Here is a 21,193-nt window from a genome sequence, read left to right on the forward strand (position 1 = left end):
AGCACAGAGCCTGAAGAGAGGCTTAAACTCCTGAACCATGAGCTCATGACCTGAGCAGAAATCAAGAGTTGGATGCTTATCTGACTGAGCCACCCAGGCATCCCAATAACTCCTTTTCTAAAACCAAACTGGGATTTTTCCGGTGATGGCCTTCATTGTTCTTCTTGGTGCCAAATGTCTATTCAAATTTCAAATGGCCATAAAACATGTTGACAGTTAATCAGCACATTCAACATTTGACTAAAAATGTCAGTTTTAAAAATCCTTATCTTTCCCATTACTTCCTCCTGTAATCTTTTTTATTAAAATGAGTCTCAATCCCATAATTTGTCTCCTTTCTGAATTTCTATTGTACTCACTCTGACCTGGGTTCCAATTCTGCCTCCATCCTCTTCTAAGTGTGCGACTTTGGGAAAGTTTCTTAAATTCTTGGGCCCTTGTTTTTCCCTGCAGAAAATAAGGCTAGCCTACTGTATTAGTTTTCTAGGGCTAGCATAACAACTTGCCACACACTGTGTGAGTCAACACACTGAAATTGACTCTCTCATGGTTCAAGAGGCCAGAAGCCTGAAATCAAGGTGTCTGCAGAACACCTCCCAGGCTCTCTGGGAGAATCCTTTCCTTGCCTCTTCCACCTTCTGGTGGCTCCTGGAATTCCTTGGTTTGTGGCCACACCACTCCAATCTCGGCCTCCACTTCACATTGGCTTTCTTTCCCATGTCTCTGTGTTTTCTCTTCTTATAAAGACACGAGTCATTTTATGTAGGGCCCACTCTAACTCCAGAATGAGTTCATCTCAAGATCACTAAGTAACATATGAAAAGACCCTATTTTCAAACAGGCTTATATTCTGAGATTCTGGGTGGCCTTGAATTTTGAGGGGGCATACCATTCAACACACTGTACCCACCTACAACAGAGTTCCATTGTACTCAGGAACACTGATGGGCTTACACTTACAGATTTATGTTACAATGGATTTTTAGTCTCTTTTCCATAACTATGAATTGTTCACCTGTGCTTTATTTTTACAATCAGAAAAAAAATGTTACTTGTAGAGTTGACACAGTGTAAATAATTAGCACTGTCTTACAAATGCATTAATGCTCAATAGACAGTATATTCTCCCTCCCTTACCCTATCATTTTCTTAGCCCCACACTGAGTTACCAGCACAAGTCATGTGTAAATCCCAGGAGATCAGAGAGTACTTCAAAAGTTCTATGCCAAGATGAAGACACAAACTTCTTGCCCTTATGCACTGATCCCTTATGGTGAGGCAGGTGGAGCAGCTAGCTCTCTTCAGATCCTGACCTGTCACAGTTGTGATAGGAATACTATGGCATAAATGAACATCTGAGAGATCCTTGCATCTCTGCAGAATATAATGGTCATAAAGAAGGCTCTGGTAAAACTTAGAAACTTCATTTTTTGCTATTCTTTGCCTTATTTGCTAACCATTTGGGTCGCAATCAGTTAAATTCCTCGACCCTACAGGATACTGTATTTCCTTCTGTATTTTCCTTTCGTATATATTCCCATCTCTGATGTATTTTAAGAAGGAAAAAAATCAAGAATGTGTTCATCTTTTGAAACAGCAGCTGTGCTGTCACAGGTAAATAAAGGTTGAATGAGAGCTCAGTCAGCAGCAGGAGGCAGTAGAGATGGTCAGCACTTACTATTGCACTTGCCCACTCTTACCCCACACCTCCTTTTTTCATCTCTTGCCCACCAATGCTCTGTATCCAAACACACTAGGGCTGACACAGTATCTAGACCATCTTCCCTAGGACCACTAAATACACCGGTCTCCCAGCCTGAAATTCCCAAAGAAACTAGTCCCAAAAGAAAGCAGCAGTCTTCTAAATATTCATACTTTTCACATAAATACATCCAGCCTTGCTTCAAGCTTCTATCAGTTCTAAGTTAGGAACTGATGTCAGGAAGAGTAGTGAGGAGGTCGATGACAGTGGCTGTTTTGCTTTGTTATACCTTGTGCCTATAGACACTGCCCAGTTCTGCCTGGTTCTCTTTTTAAGGGGTAGATCCATTCTCTCTATTAAAACTTCCTTCTCTGAGAGTGTAACAAGTTAGCAGAAACAAATGCTGACCTGCAATGTACTGGGAGAAGAACTGGAATTAGGAACAACCCTCCAAAAACTTTAGTGATGCTGTATGAAAGAAACCCTCTGTATTTCACAAAAAATTTTTACTCTTTCACACCTTATAGGAAGAGCTATACCATATCTTAAAATTATCCCGTTTTTTTCTTACCATCCCTTGCAAATTAAAGTCTGGTTACTAACAGCTTGTGGCTACCCTGACATGATGTGGCTTCCAAGCTGTCCATGCTATACCATTTGCTAAATATCCTAGAGTCAGATAAAATATGACAGACTCCTTCAGTTACCTCAGTGTGAGCCTTAAAAAGTCCTCCCTCCTCAAAGTGCCATATACCAAGTCACTGAACCTCCAGAAAGGTGGGCTGAGAAAGTAGAAGCACACCAAACTTAAATGTCTATTAAAGAGAAACTACAAGTTACCTGGAGGGATACCCTGAATATATAAAGTGGTCCCTTACCTGGATTGGGTTGAAGGTATTCAATTGTTTTAGTCATTATTTCCATCACAGCCCTGCTGGTGACATCCACTTTCTGAAATAAGAAAATAAATATTCTAAGTCACAAGAATTATTCACTTTAGCACCTTAGCTCTTGCTTGAGTAGATCTACAACCACTGGTGCAGCAACAGAACCAGTCCTACAGTGGACAGTGAGGGGCTAGAGATGCTACAGTAGGAAGAATGGCTTTGCATTCGGCTCAGCTCCATCAAGATGTGGAAACCCTGTTTATTGAAAGAGGAACCTGGAATTTCCTAAAATTTATTTCAAAATATACTTCACTATCTTCTGGCAAAATAAGGTGGAGATGGCTTCCTCTTCCCCTAAGTGGCCTGAGGTCGTCTCTGAAAATGGTCTACTCTTAACTTGACCCAGAAACCCCCCAAAAATCATGCAAATCAAGAGGTTAAAATCTTTATATTCACTTTATAGAGCTCATAGTCAGATTAACCCCTACATGAGCTCACTCTGCTGCAGTGAGATAATTCTTACTAAAAAGAGCAAACTATTCCTAAACCAGAAGAGGACGTTGCATGCGCACAGGTGTGTGTACACACACACACACACACACACACACACACACACACACACACACACACCCCTCAGGGAAAAAAACAAACACATATGGCCCAATAATCAATTCAGCATAAAATAAATGTAAATAAAAGTTAAAAAGGTAAAAAAAAAAAAAGAAAGAAAGAAAAAGAAAAGGTGGAGATCATGAATCATATTTTGTTCCAGAGGCATTTATGGGATGTCTACAGTAGGCCAGACATGGTGACAGGTTTGGGGGCTGAAAGAAAGAAAAATGCAGTATCAACTCTGTTTATTCAAGTATGCAATAGAACATTTTTATTTAACTACTGAGGATATCCTAAGTATATAAAACTTTTGAGCAAACACTTCTAATCAATCCTTGAATTTTTGGTTCATTCCAAATAAAAATCCCAATCCTACAGTCTATATCTGCAAAATTTTGAATGGTCAGCATTTGCATTCAGCAGGTCAGCATGTCCTCTCTCTGTTGGGCCCTCCTCCCTACATGAAGAGTCTGTGTGGATCCACTCCACATTTCCCCATAAAATGCTTTCCTTATCAACATGGGTGGTCACTCACTCACTCTACAGGGTACATTACTGACAAAAACAAATGCATCCTCCTATCCAAGGTACGTGTGTGGGATAAATGATATAGATAGGAGTGAAAGAAATTTTTGATGGTAGAATTGCAGATATCAATTAAGCCCACGGGGATTTTACTGTTATGTTTTAACTGGAGTTCAAGAGCTCCTCTCTCAATTCCAAGAAAGTTTTGAGTAACATATTATACACCTACATATAAAATCAGCCTTTTATGGATGGGTTAAGTATCTTTCATAATCAGAAACCAAACCATAAACCATCAGAAGATTTTATCTTTCAGTTTGGTTTTTCAATACTTAATAATTTCCTATTCTATGGCAGTCATATTGTTGTGTGTGTAAGGAGTTTCCTATTATTGTAATTAACAGAGGAGAACACTTTTCTTGTGGGGTTATCATGGGATAAAATTACCTCAAGAAGCACTCCTATTTAAGAGATGCCTGTCTCATAGGACATGTACCATGTCCTTCTGGTTGACTTGAGTTAGGAATATGCCTTAAGTTTGACCATGTACCAAGTAGTGTTTAGTACTATAGCGGGCAGGGGTTCCCTGGAGTTGTGCAGTACAGGACTTTCATGGCCAAATGTGGAAGTACTGGCAGTATTAGCAGAATACCAATCAACCACTATGTACTCAATGTCATGGAAGTGAATTAAGGGTTGTGTGCACAACAAACATGCTAAAAGTCCAGGTTACATTCATGACAGGAGGAAAACGCAGATCTCCTAAAGACTACATGATAGGGATAAGGGAATTGGATGTCAAATGTGTATCCAAAGATCCTGTGTGGCTATGATGGGAGGAAACAATTCTAAAGTTCAAGGTGTACAAGAGAGTGAACCAGAGGAACTGACCATTTGATATTCTGAAGTCATCTGCTACTAGGATGCTAACCACTTCTAACTTTCCCCCATATCTGCCCTCAATCATAATTATGCCCAGCATCATCATAAAGTGTTTTCTACTTGTCAGAAATCATTCTAAGAATTTTAAATACCTTTACAGTTTAATTGTAAGAAACCCTGTGAAATAGATACAGAGAGGTTAACAAACTTACCTAACTATGGCTCTAGAGATAGTGTTCTTAAGTACCACACTGTAACTTTTTGCAAGAATAAGCTCCCCATAGAAGGACAAGGAACAGAAACATCTCCCAAATGAAGGAAGAGCACAAGTCAGAGCTGCAAGCCTCTTTATAACATCCCCCAGATGGGGCTGGGGATCTATCTAGTAGTGGCCAACAACACAGGAGCAGGAGGGAAACACCTGCCATCCCATCTTCTGGGGGGTTTTTTGGTGTTGTTGTTTTTTTTAAGTCGTCAAAGTCTGTGGAAACTTCATTCACAAGAACTATTCTACCCTGGGCATCTGCAAAAGGGAGGCTCTCCGACACTGAGCTGTTTGGCTACAAGCCCTGAGTTACACAGGCTTCTCTACAGAGGCTGGATACCAGAAGTGCATATTTGGAGTGGTCCACAGAGTGGTCAGCAAGGAAGGTGTGAAAAATGGTTCTGATTTGGGGTATGGAACCCCCTTTCCCTTCTGGGCTCTTTAAATACACAGCTCAACTACTGAGGCTCTATTAATAGAGCCACTAGCTTGGCAAATGCCAGTAGTCTCAGGGGAGACACAGAACAGCGATGTCAATATTCGAGTATTAAGTTTGGTTCCCAGTGTGGAAATCAATCTTCAAAGGGAAGTAGGAATAAAAACTATCCAGTGTTCCCTGTGGTTTGACAGGGAACTTCCACGAAGGAGTCCATACCACCCTGAGATCGTTATAGACTTTTTCTGCCCAACGAGGCAGATTCCTTCAACACTTTTAGTGACCTAAGCTATATATCACCATAAAATAAGCTCTAGCCAAACCCATTTGATCAGATCATAAAACAAAATTCACTTGAAATCCACTTCTGAAAACAACTTCATCCAATATATTTACTTATATACAGCGTTCACAAGAAGTATCTCAGAGAACAGCTTATCAGCAAATTCATTCACTAGCTCTTGCTCTTGATTTTACTCTGACAGATGTCACTTGATAAAGAACAGAGACTACAAGAGCATCTAATCCAAAGCCTTGATGTTTTAAATGTGCAAGTCTGAACTCGGAGAACGGAAATAAACTATCTGAGGTCACAGACCCATTATAGCTATGACGGGAAGAAAAGCAGTTCAAAGGTCATGGGTCAGAGATTTTCTAAGAAAGACTGACGGAGGAACTAAACAGACTAATGGCCATCTACAGGTAGGAGGCTGACCAAATTCTAGCTTCTTTCCATTTGTGTCATTGCTAAGAATGTCTCAGAGTCTTTCTGATAAACTGTGCTGTTTTGGTGGTCATAGAAAGGCTGAGGGGTCAGTACTCTGTGAGAACCTTGAGTATGACTTATCAGGTACTTGCTAGGAAGCTATATATATACTTAAACTGGATTTGTCCAAGCACATATTCTCTTACTAATAGGCCCGATATAATTAATATGTACTAAGATTTCCACTTAAATAATTTATCATACCTTTCAAGGGCTCATTCCCATTTGAGGACAACAGTTTAGTTCTGAACTTATACAGTTAAAGATTTCCTCAACCCCCAAATATTTCAATTACCTGAAAAAAAGTTTTGATGCATCCTAAATTACAACTTCAATTCCTATGAGCTCCTGAGCATTTCTTTAACTTTGTCTGGATGGTGGTAGGGAGTCATTAGGGAAGGCTGTTTAGAGGTGAAACTGTAAATATGTATAAAAATAGGAATGTTTTCAGGACATAAAAACTCAATGTAAGTTTTTTTCTGAAGGTAAAAGCATAGACATATATTCTTCTGGTCATTTTTCCTGAATTTTCTCAATACCAGGATTTTAGCAACGCTCATACTTTAGAATCAGAAGGTTCTCCCTCCACGATCTAGTCTTGTGATTTACAACTTTGGGTAGGGAGAAAAATAGCTCTCTTAACCTGCTGTACTCACTATAACGTTTTTCTTCATCAAGAAAAGCAAGAGTTGGCAAACTATGGCCAGTGGGCCAAATCTGGGTCACTAGCTGTTTTTATATTTTTAAATGATTGGGAAAATTCAAAAGGAGACTACCATTTCATTGCACATAATAATGACATGAAATTCAAATTTCAGTGTCTTTAAATAAATTTGATTGGAACACAGCTATGCTCATTCCTTTTAGGCACCATCAATAATTGCTTTTGCTCTTCAATAGTGGAGATGAGAAGTTTCAACAGAGGCTACAGAAGCTCTCTGACCCACAAAGCCTAATATGCTTACAGAAGAAGTCTGCCAATGCCTTGCTAAGGTTCTATTTTCACCAATGTGTGCCACAGTGAATCTATGGATGCTGAACATTTCATCAGCTTCCCCAGCCTCTAGAGGTAAGACACAACAGAACCAAAAGGCACCACATTGACTAGAATATGATTTTGTTCTGAGGCATCTGAGTATTACCTTTTCCACTAGAGAAAAAGTAGACATTGCATCCTGAACTTAGCTGGCAACATACACGAACTATACAGCATTCTTTGTGGGGCAAAAAAAGAATTAAAGATATGACTTTATACTGTCAGATACTCCATCATCCCAGATGCTGTCACAGGGAGGCAGGAGCAGAGTTTAAGAAAAAAAATTAAAAGATCTTAAAACGGAGCAGGACAGTGTGCAGGTTTGGTGATCAATAATAAACAGATGAATTAAGCATCCACTCGGACATGGGGTAACTCACAGTTACATGCCATATGAACACTAAATCTTTTGAAAATCTTAATTTTTCTATCACTGAAGTTAAGAAAATGAACCTTTTAAGAATGCACACGTACCCACTTAATGAGAACCCTGAATGAGACACCTAATTAAGCAAGTCACAGAGACATAATGGAATCAGTACCCTGGGAAAGTTTGTCTGGCAGTAAGATGCAGGCTGGCCCAATAAGGATGTTTTAATAGTTCCCTACTGGCTCAGAAGAATTAATGTACCTGTTCCCAAATTGCTCTGCTTTCTAGCAGTTATCTGGTATTTGGAAAGCCTGATTAATAGTGTGTTGAAAAACAAAAATAAACAAGGCATTAGGCTGAGATTTCCCCAACGTATTTTTTTGCTAATCTTCACAGGCATTACCTTTAATGAGTATCAGCATGGAAGTATATTGTAAACACACAGCTGAGAAGAACCTTGACTTCCCTGAATTTCAGGATCACCAGAAAGCTGTTTTTAGAGCTCATCTTGTCTGGGGCTCTTACCCATCTTACAAGTATACCAGTGAGTGAGGGTCTTAGTACAGTTACCTTCTGTTTTACCACCACGTCCATGAAAAAGACATTCATAGTCATGACAGACTCCAAAGGGTGTGCTCACATATGTTTTACTCTGAGTGTGCCGGCCCAGACTCTACTCCTTCCTTCTTCATTTGAGATAAATCGCCAGAGTTCAATCCAGTGGTATTATTTAAATGTGACGTTATTAATTCCAAATTACTTGCCACAATACTCAAGAGATGATGACTAGTGTGCTTCACCCCACTTCACAAGGTGATTTTAGCCTCTGCTTAAACATGGACAATGACGGGGAATTCAGTTATAGCCATGGCTTCCTTTTTTTAAGCAGCTCTGAGAACCAGAAGTTCTTTCATACATTGAGCCTGACTCTATCTCTTCACAGTTCCTACTCATTAATTCTATTTCTACCACATGGAGTTGGATAGAAAGCTGTAACAACCCCCCTCCACCCAATGACTAATTAAGTGTATGAAGATGATGACCATGGACATTCATTTCTGACTTTTCCCCACATCCCACTCTGTCAACAACCCACTCTTTCACACTTTCACATGGAACGGCTTTCTTCCCATTCTTCTCCAACATCCTGCTTGTCTTAAAATTGGAGGCAGCCCTTAAGAATTCCATTCTCACTGAAGTGGTATACAACCACATTTCCAACCATATGACCTCTTCTGGTTTCAAGAAAAGAGATTTCCCAAGATACTTTTCATGCTGCGAAAAGGGACACTACGCTCCTCCTATACGCAGGGCAAGAGAAAATTGTAGCATTTAGCTCAGGCACCCTCTGCTCTAGGAAGCTTCCACCAATCTAACCAACCTGAGCTAGGTCTTCCATGGGAATCTCCACAGGGTGCCAAGCACCATGTCCTGTAAGCCACATTTCTTCCATCAAAACTGGAAGTCACTTGATGGCAAGAACTGTGCCTTAATCATCTTTGTATTCCTGATGCCCACCACAACACTTTGTACAAGGAGGACGCATTTACGGATATACCATATGAATTAATGAATATAACCACACACACGCACACACACACACCTACGAAACCACAGTATCACTGCAGCAACAGATGGAGATTTAAGAAGGAATTACAGATCCTCAAATTCTAGAACTTCCTCTTGACAAAAAATCTGCAGCTTCTCAATAAACATATCTACAAGATGTCTATACCACAGTAAGAACTTTAGTCTGTATTTAACAGATCTTGTAAGCAACAGATACCGTTTAAAACTAAAATATAAACAATTCTAGGCAAGGTTTTAAGGGGAGGAAAGAAGTGGCTATAGGCAGCGGTCCTGCAGAGACAACAGAGTTGCAGGGTTCCACCCAATCAGCTCTGGGAGCCGTGTGTGCTAAGAGACCCAAGTGTGATTTTATTGCATCTTGGCAGGAGAGTGGCTGGGGTGGCTGATTAGAGAAACAACATCTAGGAATACCCACTTCTCTTTCCAACTAGTGCTGCTTGATGCAAACCTCTAATTTATTTCATTTTGTTGCCTAATTGCACCTCTGAGAATGCATCTGAACAAAGGTCTCTGTACCCAAAATGCCTGATGATCAGAAAACTGACTGTGGACAGGTGATTCTTCTGCAGGCTTGGGAACACTGAGCTAAAATATTTTTGTGAGTCATTAATAAATTAACAGGAGAGAAAAGATTTGAGATTCCAAATCCAAGGCATGTGCTTTCCAGTTATCACAGAAATCTTTACCTTTAATGCAAATTGAGCATAGGTAGAGTGTAAAATGTGCACAGTGCCATAGGTAAAACAAACAAATATGTGTAGCAAAATGAAATTAACTTCCACACTGCTCTGAAATGTAAATCTCTCAATTTACTTAGGGATAAACCCAAATATAAAACCAAAGGTGTGTTCCTCAAATAATCAGCAAAAGTTCCCCCCCCCCCCGCCACCAGGAGTATCTTTTTTGAGACAAAAGCTTCAGAAACTAATTATTTTCTAGGAAATAGGAGAAATAAACCTTACCTTTGAGCCCAGAGATCCCTTTGAGTCTTTGCCTGAAGGAAAATACTTACAAGATCTTCTTTCATTTCAATTAGTTTGCAAGATGGACATGGATTCAAAGGCTTAATTAGTTGCTCAGTGATAAATTCTACTCTATTCTCTAAATTCCCTGTTCTTTTTAGTTCCATTTAAAAAATGGAAAGTTTGTCTTAGCTTAGTCAATGAGCTACATAGCTTATTATCTTTAGTCCTGGCAGACGCTGAAAGCTCAACTCAAATTCTGACTCCTTGGTTCTGAATTCCTCAATGCCTGACTAATCTGTCATTAACAACATGGCACCAGGGAGGATGTTATAAATTCTCTCCTGAGGGGAGAGGGACGAATCAAAGGATAAGGAAGGGGAGATTAAGAAATAATGGCTGGAGACAGAAGCTGGTGCAAATTAACAGACCCACAGGGCAGCTTCTTATGAGGTGTGAGGAACCCCAATATTACAGGGAATAGAGGAATCCAGTCATTCTAGGCAAATGTATCAGTATCTGTTCTCAGATGCTGTAGAAAACAAAGGGGTAGAATACCATTTCCAGAACTATGAACACCAGAGAGTTCTAGCTTTGGTTCATCGGGCAGTACTGAGAACTGTCCAGAGATGAGAAATAAGGATCAATGCAGATTTTAATTGCCCCAGTGGGGGCAAATAGCTATCAGGTATTAGGTGTAAGAGGCTGGACTCCCAGACTTCTGGTTGGGCCTCATGACTCTTGTATTAAATCTCCTTTCTAGTGGGTACCTGTGCTATCAGTGAGATCTGTCTCAAGAACTCGGCCAGAATGATCAGTTACATTAACACTACACAATCTCATCTCATAAGACCCCTCTCCCTTGGCAACTCTTTTTTTTTTCCAGGAACTCAAATGGGTCCTGTTCTCTCTTAGTTGCTGTTTCTTTTACAGAAACATTAATTTCTAATAATTTGTGCTCATTCTGTTCACTGCTGTATCCTACATGCTTGGCTCATAGAAGCACAAAATAAGAATTTGCTGAATTCATCAATGAACTCAAAAGAAAGAACTGAAAAAGACAAAGCACAAAGCACCTAAGCAACTTTCTTCGTTTGGCTCTTCACACAAAGACCACAAATGGCAAAACTGAGGCAGCCTACTGGAACTGATGTGACCTAAGTAAAAATGCAGTTTTCCAGGTACTATAGGCTTTTGACATCCTCTCTGTCCAAGTCCAGGGTTTGTATTGCCAGATCCTTTACCCATCAGTTGAACACCAGAAACAATTCTTTGCAACACGCAACACACACTCTTCATCATTAAGCCTAGATTATCACTTGCTATGAACCGTCTCAAAGAGAAAATACGGCGATGTTACAAGAGAAATGAAATGGGCTATTCTGTTTGCCACCTCCACCCTCACCTGCTGAGAATCAGCTATCTTTTAGGCAGAACGCTAAATGATTTACCTTATTTTTCATCCTTAACACAAGTCCCCCAACTAGGGGTTAGTATTCCCATTTTACATTTACACAAAAATAAGACTCAGAGCAATAAACTGACTTGTGGGTCAAGCAGTTCAAGGGCACCATGGCCAAGCCCACAGGTCCCTTCATGCGTACTGTCCACCACACCTGCTGCCACCACATGGCCCTGCCCAGAGGTCCACCAAGGCCAGGCAGTGACTCAAACTCTCCCAGACACTCAGGACACCATTTTCCACCTTCCCCTATTTTTTTCACACTCCACCCCCCATTCAAGCACAACTTCATGTTGTCCTATTTGGAAAATTAATGATAAAATCCACCAGGAAAGTACATTATGACATTTCACCTTTGCTGAAGCTTTGTTCTCAGTACAAAGGGAAGAGAGAATACTTTGCGTCTTTTGTTTTAAAATATACACTAAAAGGAGAGTATATTTTACAATAACAAGATGCATTTTAAGGTACCAGAGAAGAGCCCTTCCCTCTCAGTATGCTAGACAATTTTATGTTAAAGGGAGCTCTAAGGGTCAAGACTTACTCGCTCCATCTCTTTGAAGTCATCGTCCAGCTTGGTTCCTTCAGCTCCTCCAACCTTCTCACTCACTTTCTAAAGAAAACAAGCAAAAAGGAGAATTATTATAAATAAAGTTTCTTTTCAAAATGTGTGTTAACAGTTTCAAGCACTTTCACAAACATCATCTAATATTATTTTTCCTACAGCCATTCTCTGACATGGGGGACAGTCCTATTTTCATAGGAGGAAACTGTGGCTCAGAAGGTTTAAACAATTTGCCAAAGACCAGGCACCCAGTAGGTATTGAAACAAGAATTTGAACTTATTTCTTCTGCTTTCAACCCCAGTGTTCTTTATCATATACATCATTATATAACTACCTAATCACTAACATTTGCCTTTTGAAAGTTCTGAGGGACAACAGCATCATACAATTATCATTTCCCTCTGATAATGGATCTAAAATGCTACCTAGGTAGAAAATTGCTACTTCTTCCATCTATTTCTCCATGGGCTATTGAACAGATAATCACAAGCATCTATCAAACTGGTAAGAAAAAAAAATCAGCCCAGCTGATCTTCAGATGAAAGGGCTTGAATACTAATCTTATAAAGCTTCCTGTAGCTGTCTATATCCTTATAAACATGAGATAAACCATACAGAAAGAAGTTAAGGGTATTTCTTTGCTACCCAATCAATTCCCATTATTATACATTTTATATTCACTAATTTATGCATTCAAATGGTTATTTTCCATATGTAGAATTCATGTTTATTAAAAAGTTAAATATCCTATTTTGTTCTGAAATAAAGATTTAAATTAAATCTAATAAAAATTTATGAATGGATCACAAGAAAAATACCTTAGTTTCATCAAAGGCAGGAATATTAAATGCTAGTGACTCGAGACTTCTGTTGCTCTTAAAATATTCTAATTATAAAGGTAGTTAGATGCTTTTTACAAAGATGTCACTGTATTAAAGTTATCACACACAGATACTGAAGTATGAATTTTTATTTTCTTTAATAACCGCTGGATTGAAGGTCTCTGCAGAGAAGGGCACCACCAAGGCCAGACCTACAACAATCTCAGTAACAACCTGGGTCATCTTGTGAGTTTGGTTTATCTCCTTCTAAAGGAGTCCTTGGATATATAGCTCTCTCTCCTGGCAATGGAAGCCCCAATATCCCCTTGCTGGGGGCTTTAGTGTATTCCTTTCTTTCTTTCTTTCTCTGTCTCTGTCTCTGTCTCTCTCTGTCTCTCTCTCCTTCACTCCTGCTTTCTACTATCAGGAAAACCTCTAGAAGAGACTAGTATTGGAGAAACTGAAAGTATGAATTCTACCACCACTCAGGACCTGCATACCAGATGCCACCCATTTCACCCCAGCATAAGTAACAGAAGTAATGTGTTGTGATGAATGGCCATGGCATGGACAGACTCCTCTACTCTTTGCTAGGTACACAGAGTTGTTATGAAAATTAAATAGTGTATCAAGTATAAGAACCTATGTCTGAACCTACAAGACAGATGGTAAATTCTAGTTCCCTTCTCTCACCAATGAAGTATATACCTGCTTATAGTATCCTGGTTTCCCCAGTTTTTTTTTTTTTTTTAACTGTAGTGTGACATCTTGAGAAGAATCCAGCAATTTTCATTAACATAATACAACCGTAGGTAAATAAAGGTCGATTATTAAAAATGTAAGGTTAATAAAAACAATATTAATATCTTTCATTTGTATAGCTGACACCTACTTTCACTTGCAATTTGTCATCTAATATGTGCATCACAAGAACTATGTAGATCACATATTATTCCCATGTCACAGATGAGAAAACTGAGGGTTGCATAAGTTAAATTTCCTATCCATGGTACAGATTGTTAGCTAGGAAGAAGTGGAACAAGGACCTGAATGCATTTTTTCCAAGCTAAACCGTAGACTCCTTCGCATCCCCAGCCTAGTTTGGGGGAGCTGTCCATGGTGCTGGCCTTCCCTGCCTGAAGTTCCATTAGATTCACTGCCTTAACCCTGGGTCCTTGATATCAACCCTCACTTAACCTGTGTCCTAAACGATGCTAGTTATCAATTATTTCAGCAGTCCATACAGATCTAGGATTTGCCTAGCATCAACACCACCTAATCAAAAGCCTGTGATCTGGGAAAGAAGTCAACTTCTTTGCCTGCTTTCTTAAAGATTTTTAACAAACCAGAAATGGGGGTAGGGAGGTCCCAGAATTCAGTTTAGAACTTTCTAGTGGGATCCAAGTGCCAGTGACTTGACCTGAATGTTTGGAATTAAGTTATAGAAAATCAGGAAATAGAAGGGCCTGACAGGTTAATAATCAATTTTTTTCTATCAGCAAACAAATTTTTACTATGATTTTTATAGGTTTACTCCCTTTCACTTTGTTCAGAGATGGCAGTTTTAGCTCACATTTAGTCCCTCTTGTGTCTTATTATTCTTGAATTACATAGTTTTCAGTTAAATTTGGGCTGGGAAACTCTAGTCAAACTCCTACAAAATCAAAATATATATACTGCACAGCCCTCAACCAACTCTCAGTTCTACCTTTCTCCAATGTCAAGGAACTTACTATATCCCAACATCCCATTTTGGTCAAAACCAGATCCTCCTATGACCTGTGAATGAGACATTTAATTTTTATTTACAAAATTGTTACCAAAAAATAGCCAAGAATGTTTCCATTTATGGTAACATTAGCAAATCCTGGTAATCCTGGGTTAATCACATTCTGATCATCTCTGGGGAATAAAATACGGCCCTTATCAAAAGCACAAGGCCTATATCACATTCAATCCCATATTGTTCAGCTGAGAATGATTTTAATTCCCCCCTTTTTGCATCTAAAAACAAGTTGGCATCAAAATAGCTGACTCACTGTATCAAACAGAATACCAAATGGAATTACAATGGCCATTAATAATTTAGAACTAGTCCTATGACTCACACCAAGGGCAACTCATCAGTCCACTGGCTTTAAATATTTGGTTTAAAATACTTAGTGTGGGTGTGGGTGCAGGTATGGGAGGAAGAGGTAGAGAGAAAGTTGGATTGAGAGATATTAAGCTCTTTCTCTTCTCTACAAAAGCTGATTTTGAACTGCTCTGAGAGAAACAGTTCACCAAACATACTAAATGAGGCTAGCAGTTAGATTCTGGTACTGGTCTGATTGGTTGGCTGATATAAAAATTTCTTATCTAATTAGATTCTTGGAGAAAGCAATATTCAAAATGACATCTACATTGTTCTTGGGGCTATCTTCTTTTCAAGTCACAAAGGATCTAAATATATCAAGGCATTGAATTAAACAGTGGGCTTAAATAACACTGACTCATTTCTTAGCAGTGTAGCAAATATTTCCCCCTCCTGATCTTTAAATATCATTACTAAAACTTCTATCTTCTTATGAATGAGTCAAGGTGAGGAATATAGGCTCCCTGATCTTATCTGGCCAACAATGAATTTTGTTTTCCTTACCTAATACCATATACTTAAGAATAATTTCGCCCTACTATTTTCCAGTGAGGTGGTCCCTAAAAACTAAGAATTCATAGTATTGAATATCTTTGGATACTGTTTAATGTACTTTGGCTAATATGCTAGCACTTGAGAAATTGATCACCTATTTAAATTTAAATGAACTTTGGGGCACCTAGATGGCTCAGTCGGTTAAGCTTTGGACTTTGGCTCAGGTCATGATCTCAGGGTTCATGAGGTCAAGCTCCGCATCGGGCTCTGTGCTGACAGCTGGGAGCCTGAGGCCTGCTTCAGATTCTGTGTTTCTCTCTCTCTGTCCTTCCCCAGCTCTCTCTCTCTCAAAATAAACATTAAAAAATTGTTTTTAAATTTAAATGAACATCAGCAAAAGGTATTTGAATCAAACAAAACAGTACAAATAAGCCAATATACTCCCCTATGCTACCCAAAACAAAACAAAAACATCAAACACATCAAACAACAACTCCTCTATTCAAAACTCTCAACTGTACCCACTTAACTACATCGAGAGCTTAAACTTCTCATCTTATCTATTACACTCTACATATACTCTGTTTCAATCAAACCAGCAATTTCACCTTCCTCTATCTTACTCTCCATTGTATTCCTCATAACAGGTACTCAGCTAAGATCTGTGGAACTGAACTACAATGTCTTTTTGTAAATATTAATGTTAGGTTGACAAGAGAAAGCATACAGTGAGGCAAATAAGACCTACACCTCACTCAGGATGGTATTTCAAAAGGCACAACTTTCCAAAAAAAGAAAAAGAATATAGTCAACTCACATTTTAAATTAAAAGTCTTAATTCTGAGCCTGCAGTAGCATTGTCTCATGCTATTTTTTCTCCATGTACCAAATAAGAAAAATGTCAAAGGGAACCAGTAGCAAGAGACAGCTTAAATAAATGACCACTGTTCACAGCCCAGAGGATGCTGCACTGCTTTCCAACAATGACTCATCCTCCACCATACTAACTGTCACCCCTGGGAAGAAGACACCCCCGTCTAGTTACAGCTCTGATTCTTCCCTGCATTGTGTTTCATTTACTAAACACTGATGACTCAACTCCCATGTTTCTGACTGCCTTTAGGGTGGTCTCCTTGAAAAATCACATCAGTGAAATTAATCAGACTTAATACCAAACTCATTCATACCACATACACCTGCAAAGTGATTTACTTCCTACTTCTCTGTTTTTGTTCAGTTCTGTTATTTTACATCATACAAAGCCAGGTTTCTTTACAATCCACCAAATGCACTGTGTTTATTCCCTCTGCCTTGTACACGGACCTATTTCCTTCTTCTATTTTTTAAATCCTACCAACTATTCAAAATGCTCACCCAGATTTCACCTTCTCTGTCATCTTGACTGCCCACCCTAGCAGGAAGTTATTAGACTTAATACGCATTCTTAATAAAGCATATCATCTGTTGGACTACCTGGAACTAGCCACTTCATTAATAAAATTGCTGAAGATCTTTGCTCATCTGAATTTTAAGATGCTAAAGGCAGGAATCATATCTCCTGCTTCTTTGTCTAAAAATGTTTGAGACTGTGGTACCTAACACAGTGCTTGCAAAGTAGACATTCAATTACCAGTGGAAAAAATGATCTCAATGAATTATCCTAAGGTCAAAAATTGTACATTAATTAAAGGAAGACCCTAAACTATGAGTTAGCACTGGTTCTGTACCTCCTTTCTCAGAGTTTAATCTCCCCTGTAAGTGTAATATCTTTTTCTCTACCAGTAACAGGCAAAAAATTAGAAAATTGAATAATTAAGGATAGTTTATTTATAGCCAAGGTTAAAGAAAATTCTCTTCTAATTGTAGCCATTCTACATTCACCTGCCAAATTACTTTCAGAACAATGATAATTAGTATCAATAATATATATTCTTCCCATTAATCCTGATTCTAAATATGTATTTTAGTCTATATGCATAAGCACATATGTGTGTATAAATACACACACAGGCCAACATGTTCATGTGTGTGTGTGTGTGTGTGTGTGTGTGTGTGTGTGTATCCCCTCACGAGAGAAAGTAATATAATACTTTTCCCAAATGTTTTTTACAAAATCAAAAATAATTTTATGATGTGCTGCACTATGTATTTATTCATATTAAAACAGAATTACTTTGACATTCCATAATCACAGCTAGTTTGTTCAGAGCAAAAAGTAGAACTCATACACTATCCTGCCCATCTGCACTGTAGATCAACAAAATTACTTATATGTATAATGAAATCTCATTGACAAGGAAGTCAATGAGAGCCACTTGAATTAAGATTTTAGAAATGGATTTAGAATTGAGACATGAATTTGACCTTGACAATGACACCAAATGGTTGTATATAAAAGAAGATGCATAACTTCTTAATGCCTCAATTTCTTCTCCTAAGAAATGAAAAACAACACCATTCAACACTGGGTGTTCTGTTTTTTTTTTAAAAGAATTAAATTGGAATGTACATATAAAGAGCACATTATAAACTATCAATAATCATTATTAAAATACGGGTTTATTATGTCTTAACGTGATCTTACTCATATGACAGGCAAAATTTTAAGTTGTTTTTTATATTTGGCTAAAAAAAACTAAGTTTAATGTAAATGCATTAAAGCACAACATTATTAACGTGCAAGTTCTTCAAGAAGTTATGATAACTACACCTGTGGGACACTGTACTGTATTCCCAGGACTTGTAGAAAGGCATCACCTATGGTAATAAATAAAAGAAGCCCATACTCATGAAAGTTCTTTAATCATCATTCATTAATAAGGTACCAAAAAATAAAAATTATACTTGATGACATACCAAATATTCAGAAGGAAACAGGAGAGTCAAAATTAAAGCAGTACTTTCTTGATTATTTGGCTAAATACAAGTAGATCTTGTTTTTCCAGATGGTGGTATTCCCATGTTTGAAAGGCAGGGTGGATTCACTTCATGGAATATAAGTTTCACACTAGTTTTTCTCAGTTGTCATTAAATTGGAATGCTTAAATGCCATGATGTTTTGGAAGTGAATTTCAAAAAAATATGTATTTTTTCCCATCCAGAAACTTCTAATTTTCTTAGAGAATGATTAAAGGCATTTTATCTATCTAAATTGGGTTAATTCTATTTCTTACTCTCAAATAGAATCTGTATATTGAATAGTGGTAAGTGTAAAGATTCCTCTTGCATAATGTAAAAACTAGCGACTCCTCCCCACCCCCAAGAATTCAATAAGATGAAAACCGATTTTCTTTAAATATCTGAAGTTAAAACTTTAAAATAAGTTTGAGTGAGTTAAGCACTTCACCCTATTTCTAGCTTCCAATCTTCCTATCTTGTTTCTGGTCAAATACTATATGGAAAATGTAGTAGCTGATTTGCAGCATGTTATAATGATTTCTGGTATGATTCTCTGGGGTTAAAAGTAGTAACTTTCTAAGCCCTATTTCCCCAAGGTGAGAATTTCCCTTAGACTATGTAGCTAATTACTTGCATACACCCTTCAAAGGGCGTTAGCAGGATTGATCATTGAAGTTTCATGCAGAGCCTCAGTCCCTCCCCAGAAAGATCGTTTACACTATCACTTATGGTGTCATTTGCAAATGATCCTATTTTTGTCTTCTAGAAAATAAAAAAAAAGTATAAAAAATGTGCAGAATAAAAGAAAACCAGCATTTCTCTATTTTTCAACTTCCCAAATCATCTAGTTCCTTACCAGAGAAAGGGTAATTCTCCCCCATCAGAGGGGGAGAATATTTCCATAAACTTTCCCATCTCTGACGACAGGAAAAAAGTACACATTTTCATAATCCACTGCAATACATAAGCCATTGAAACAGAACAAAATACAAAAAGACAGTGTGTGCTAAAAATAGACTCTATACTTGAGGCCAGAATTATGTCATGTACTATTTTTAAAGTTCTATTTAAAGCTGAGTCATAAATTCTCTTGAGAAGAAAACAGAACTCAGAAAGAGAAATAAGAGGTACCAGTAATTTACTTGAGGATTCAGTCCTGTTAATAAATGATGTAGAACCTAATGTCTGATGACTCAGTTGATAAGGCAAGATGGAGTAGCCCTAGGCTTTCACTTGTAGGAGAAACTGCTGGAAAGCCATTTTCTGTTTTGTGAAATGAAACCACAAACTCACTGAGCTTCTGTTTCCTCATTCACAAAATGGGGCAGGCCCAGGGTATGCTCAGACAACCAGGAGAGTTCTAAGTTCTCTTACAATGAAAAATTTGATGTCTTTTCTGTGATGGTTAATTTGATGTGTCAGTTTGGCTAGTCTATAGTACGTAGCTTTTCAGTCAAACACTGATCTAGATGTTGCTGTGAGAATATTCTATAGATGTGGTTAATATCCACAATCAGTTGACTTTAAGTAAAGGAGATTATCCTTAATAATGCAGTTGAGCCTAATCCAATCAACAAACTAAAAGGTCTTTAGAACAAAACTGAGGTTATCTTGGGAAAGAAGAAATTCTGCCTACATATCTCACTGGTTCTTTTTCTCTGGAGAACACTAATAGATACAATTTCTACCTGGTAGAGTGCTATTTATAGTACACCAAAGGTAGATAATAAACCAGGAAAAGTTCCCTTTCCTGGAAAAGAGAAAATACCATGAAACATGTTTGAAAAGAAAATGCTTTGTTACCCCCCTCCCCCAAATCAGGGTTATTTTGATGCAAATCCCATTCTGAAAAAAACAAAAAACAAAAATAAAAACAAATCACCTTTAATTCACCAAATGGAACGAATGCAAAAGTACTCAGTTTGAATGCCTATTATGTACCAGGGAGTTTGTTAGCACTGGAGGTTTTGTATGCAAATTTAAGACATGGCACATGCTCTCTGGAAACTTACAGTTTGGTGGGATATATGGATACATAAACAAACCATTCCAATAAAATGGGGCAAGTGCATTAAAAAAAAAAAGTAGACTGTAATCAGATCCTAGGATAGACAATTTGGTTGTAGCTTGATGAGAAGTCAAGACTGGGGAAACCTTCCTGCAGCTGATACCTGTGCTGATTCTCAAATGAGAGTAAGTGAGATGGAAAAGTAGACACAGGATGAAGAAAGAAGCTTTCTCAGGTAGAAGCTACTACACGACAAAAAGCAAACAAGCAAAAACACAGCATTTGCAGGAAAGTACAGATATTTCAGTGCCGCAAGATATCAGAATATAAAGGACGGTGTGACAAGAACTGAGGTTGTAGGAAGAAGGAGAGATCAAGTGATAGTGGGCCGTCTAGGCCATGCCAAAGACCTTAGTTTTGTTTTGAGTGTTAGTAAATAATGGAGTTGTGCAAGCATCACTACAACCTAGCTTTAAACAGTTTCATCACCCCAAGTGCCCATGTTCAGTCAATGCTCACTGCCATCCTTAGGCAACCACTTATCTGCTTTTCATCTCCATAATTTTACCTTTTCTAGAAATGCCATATAAATGCAAACATACAGTAGGTTATTTTATTACATATACATTTTTTTTTTTTTTGAGAGAGAGAGAGGGATAGAAAGAAAGAGAGAGAGAATGAGCAGGGCAGGGACAGAGAGAGAGAAAGAAGCCCAAGCAGGCTCTGCGCTGTCAGTACAGAGACCGACGCGGGGCTCAAACCCATGAACCATGAGA

At 38.3% G+C, this 21,193-nt stretch overlaps 1 protein-coding gene across 1 annotated transcript in view; it reads right to left on the reverse strand.

Annotated features, from left to right (window-relative positions):
* Positions 1 to 21,193, reverse strand: part of SH3GL2 (SH3 domain containing GRB2 like 2, endophilin A1) — a 220,835-nt gene that overhangs the window by 49,358 nt on the left and 150,284 nt on the right. The window contains exons 2-3 of the mRNA XM_047831347.1: positions 12,040 to 12,108; positions 2,581 to 2,653 (exon numbers count right to left, since the gene is read on the reverse strand). Of these exons, the coding sequence (XP_047687303.1) occupies positions 2,581 to 2,653; positions 12,040 to 12,108 (142 nt within the window). The remainder of the gene's footprint in view (positions 1 to 2,580; positions 2,654 to 12,039; positions 12,109 to 21,193) is intronic.

Source organism: Prionailurus viverrinus, chromosome D4, assembly GCF_022837055.1.
Source record: "Prionailurus viverrinus isolate Anna chromosome D4, UM_Priviv_1.0, whole genome shotgun sequence".
Classification (NCBI taxonomy): domain Eukaryota; kingdom Metazoa; phylum Chordata; class Mammalia; order Carnivora; family Felidae; genus Prionailurus; species Prionailurus viverrinus.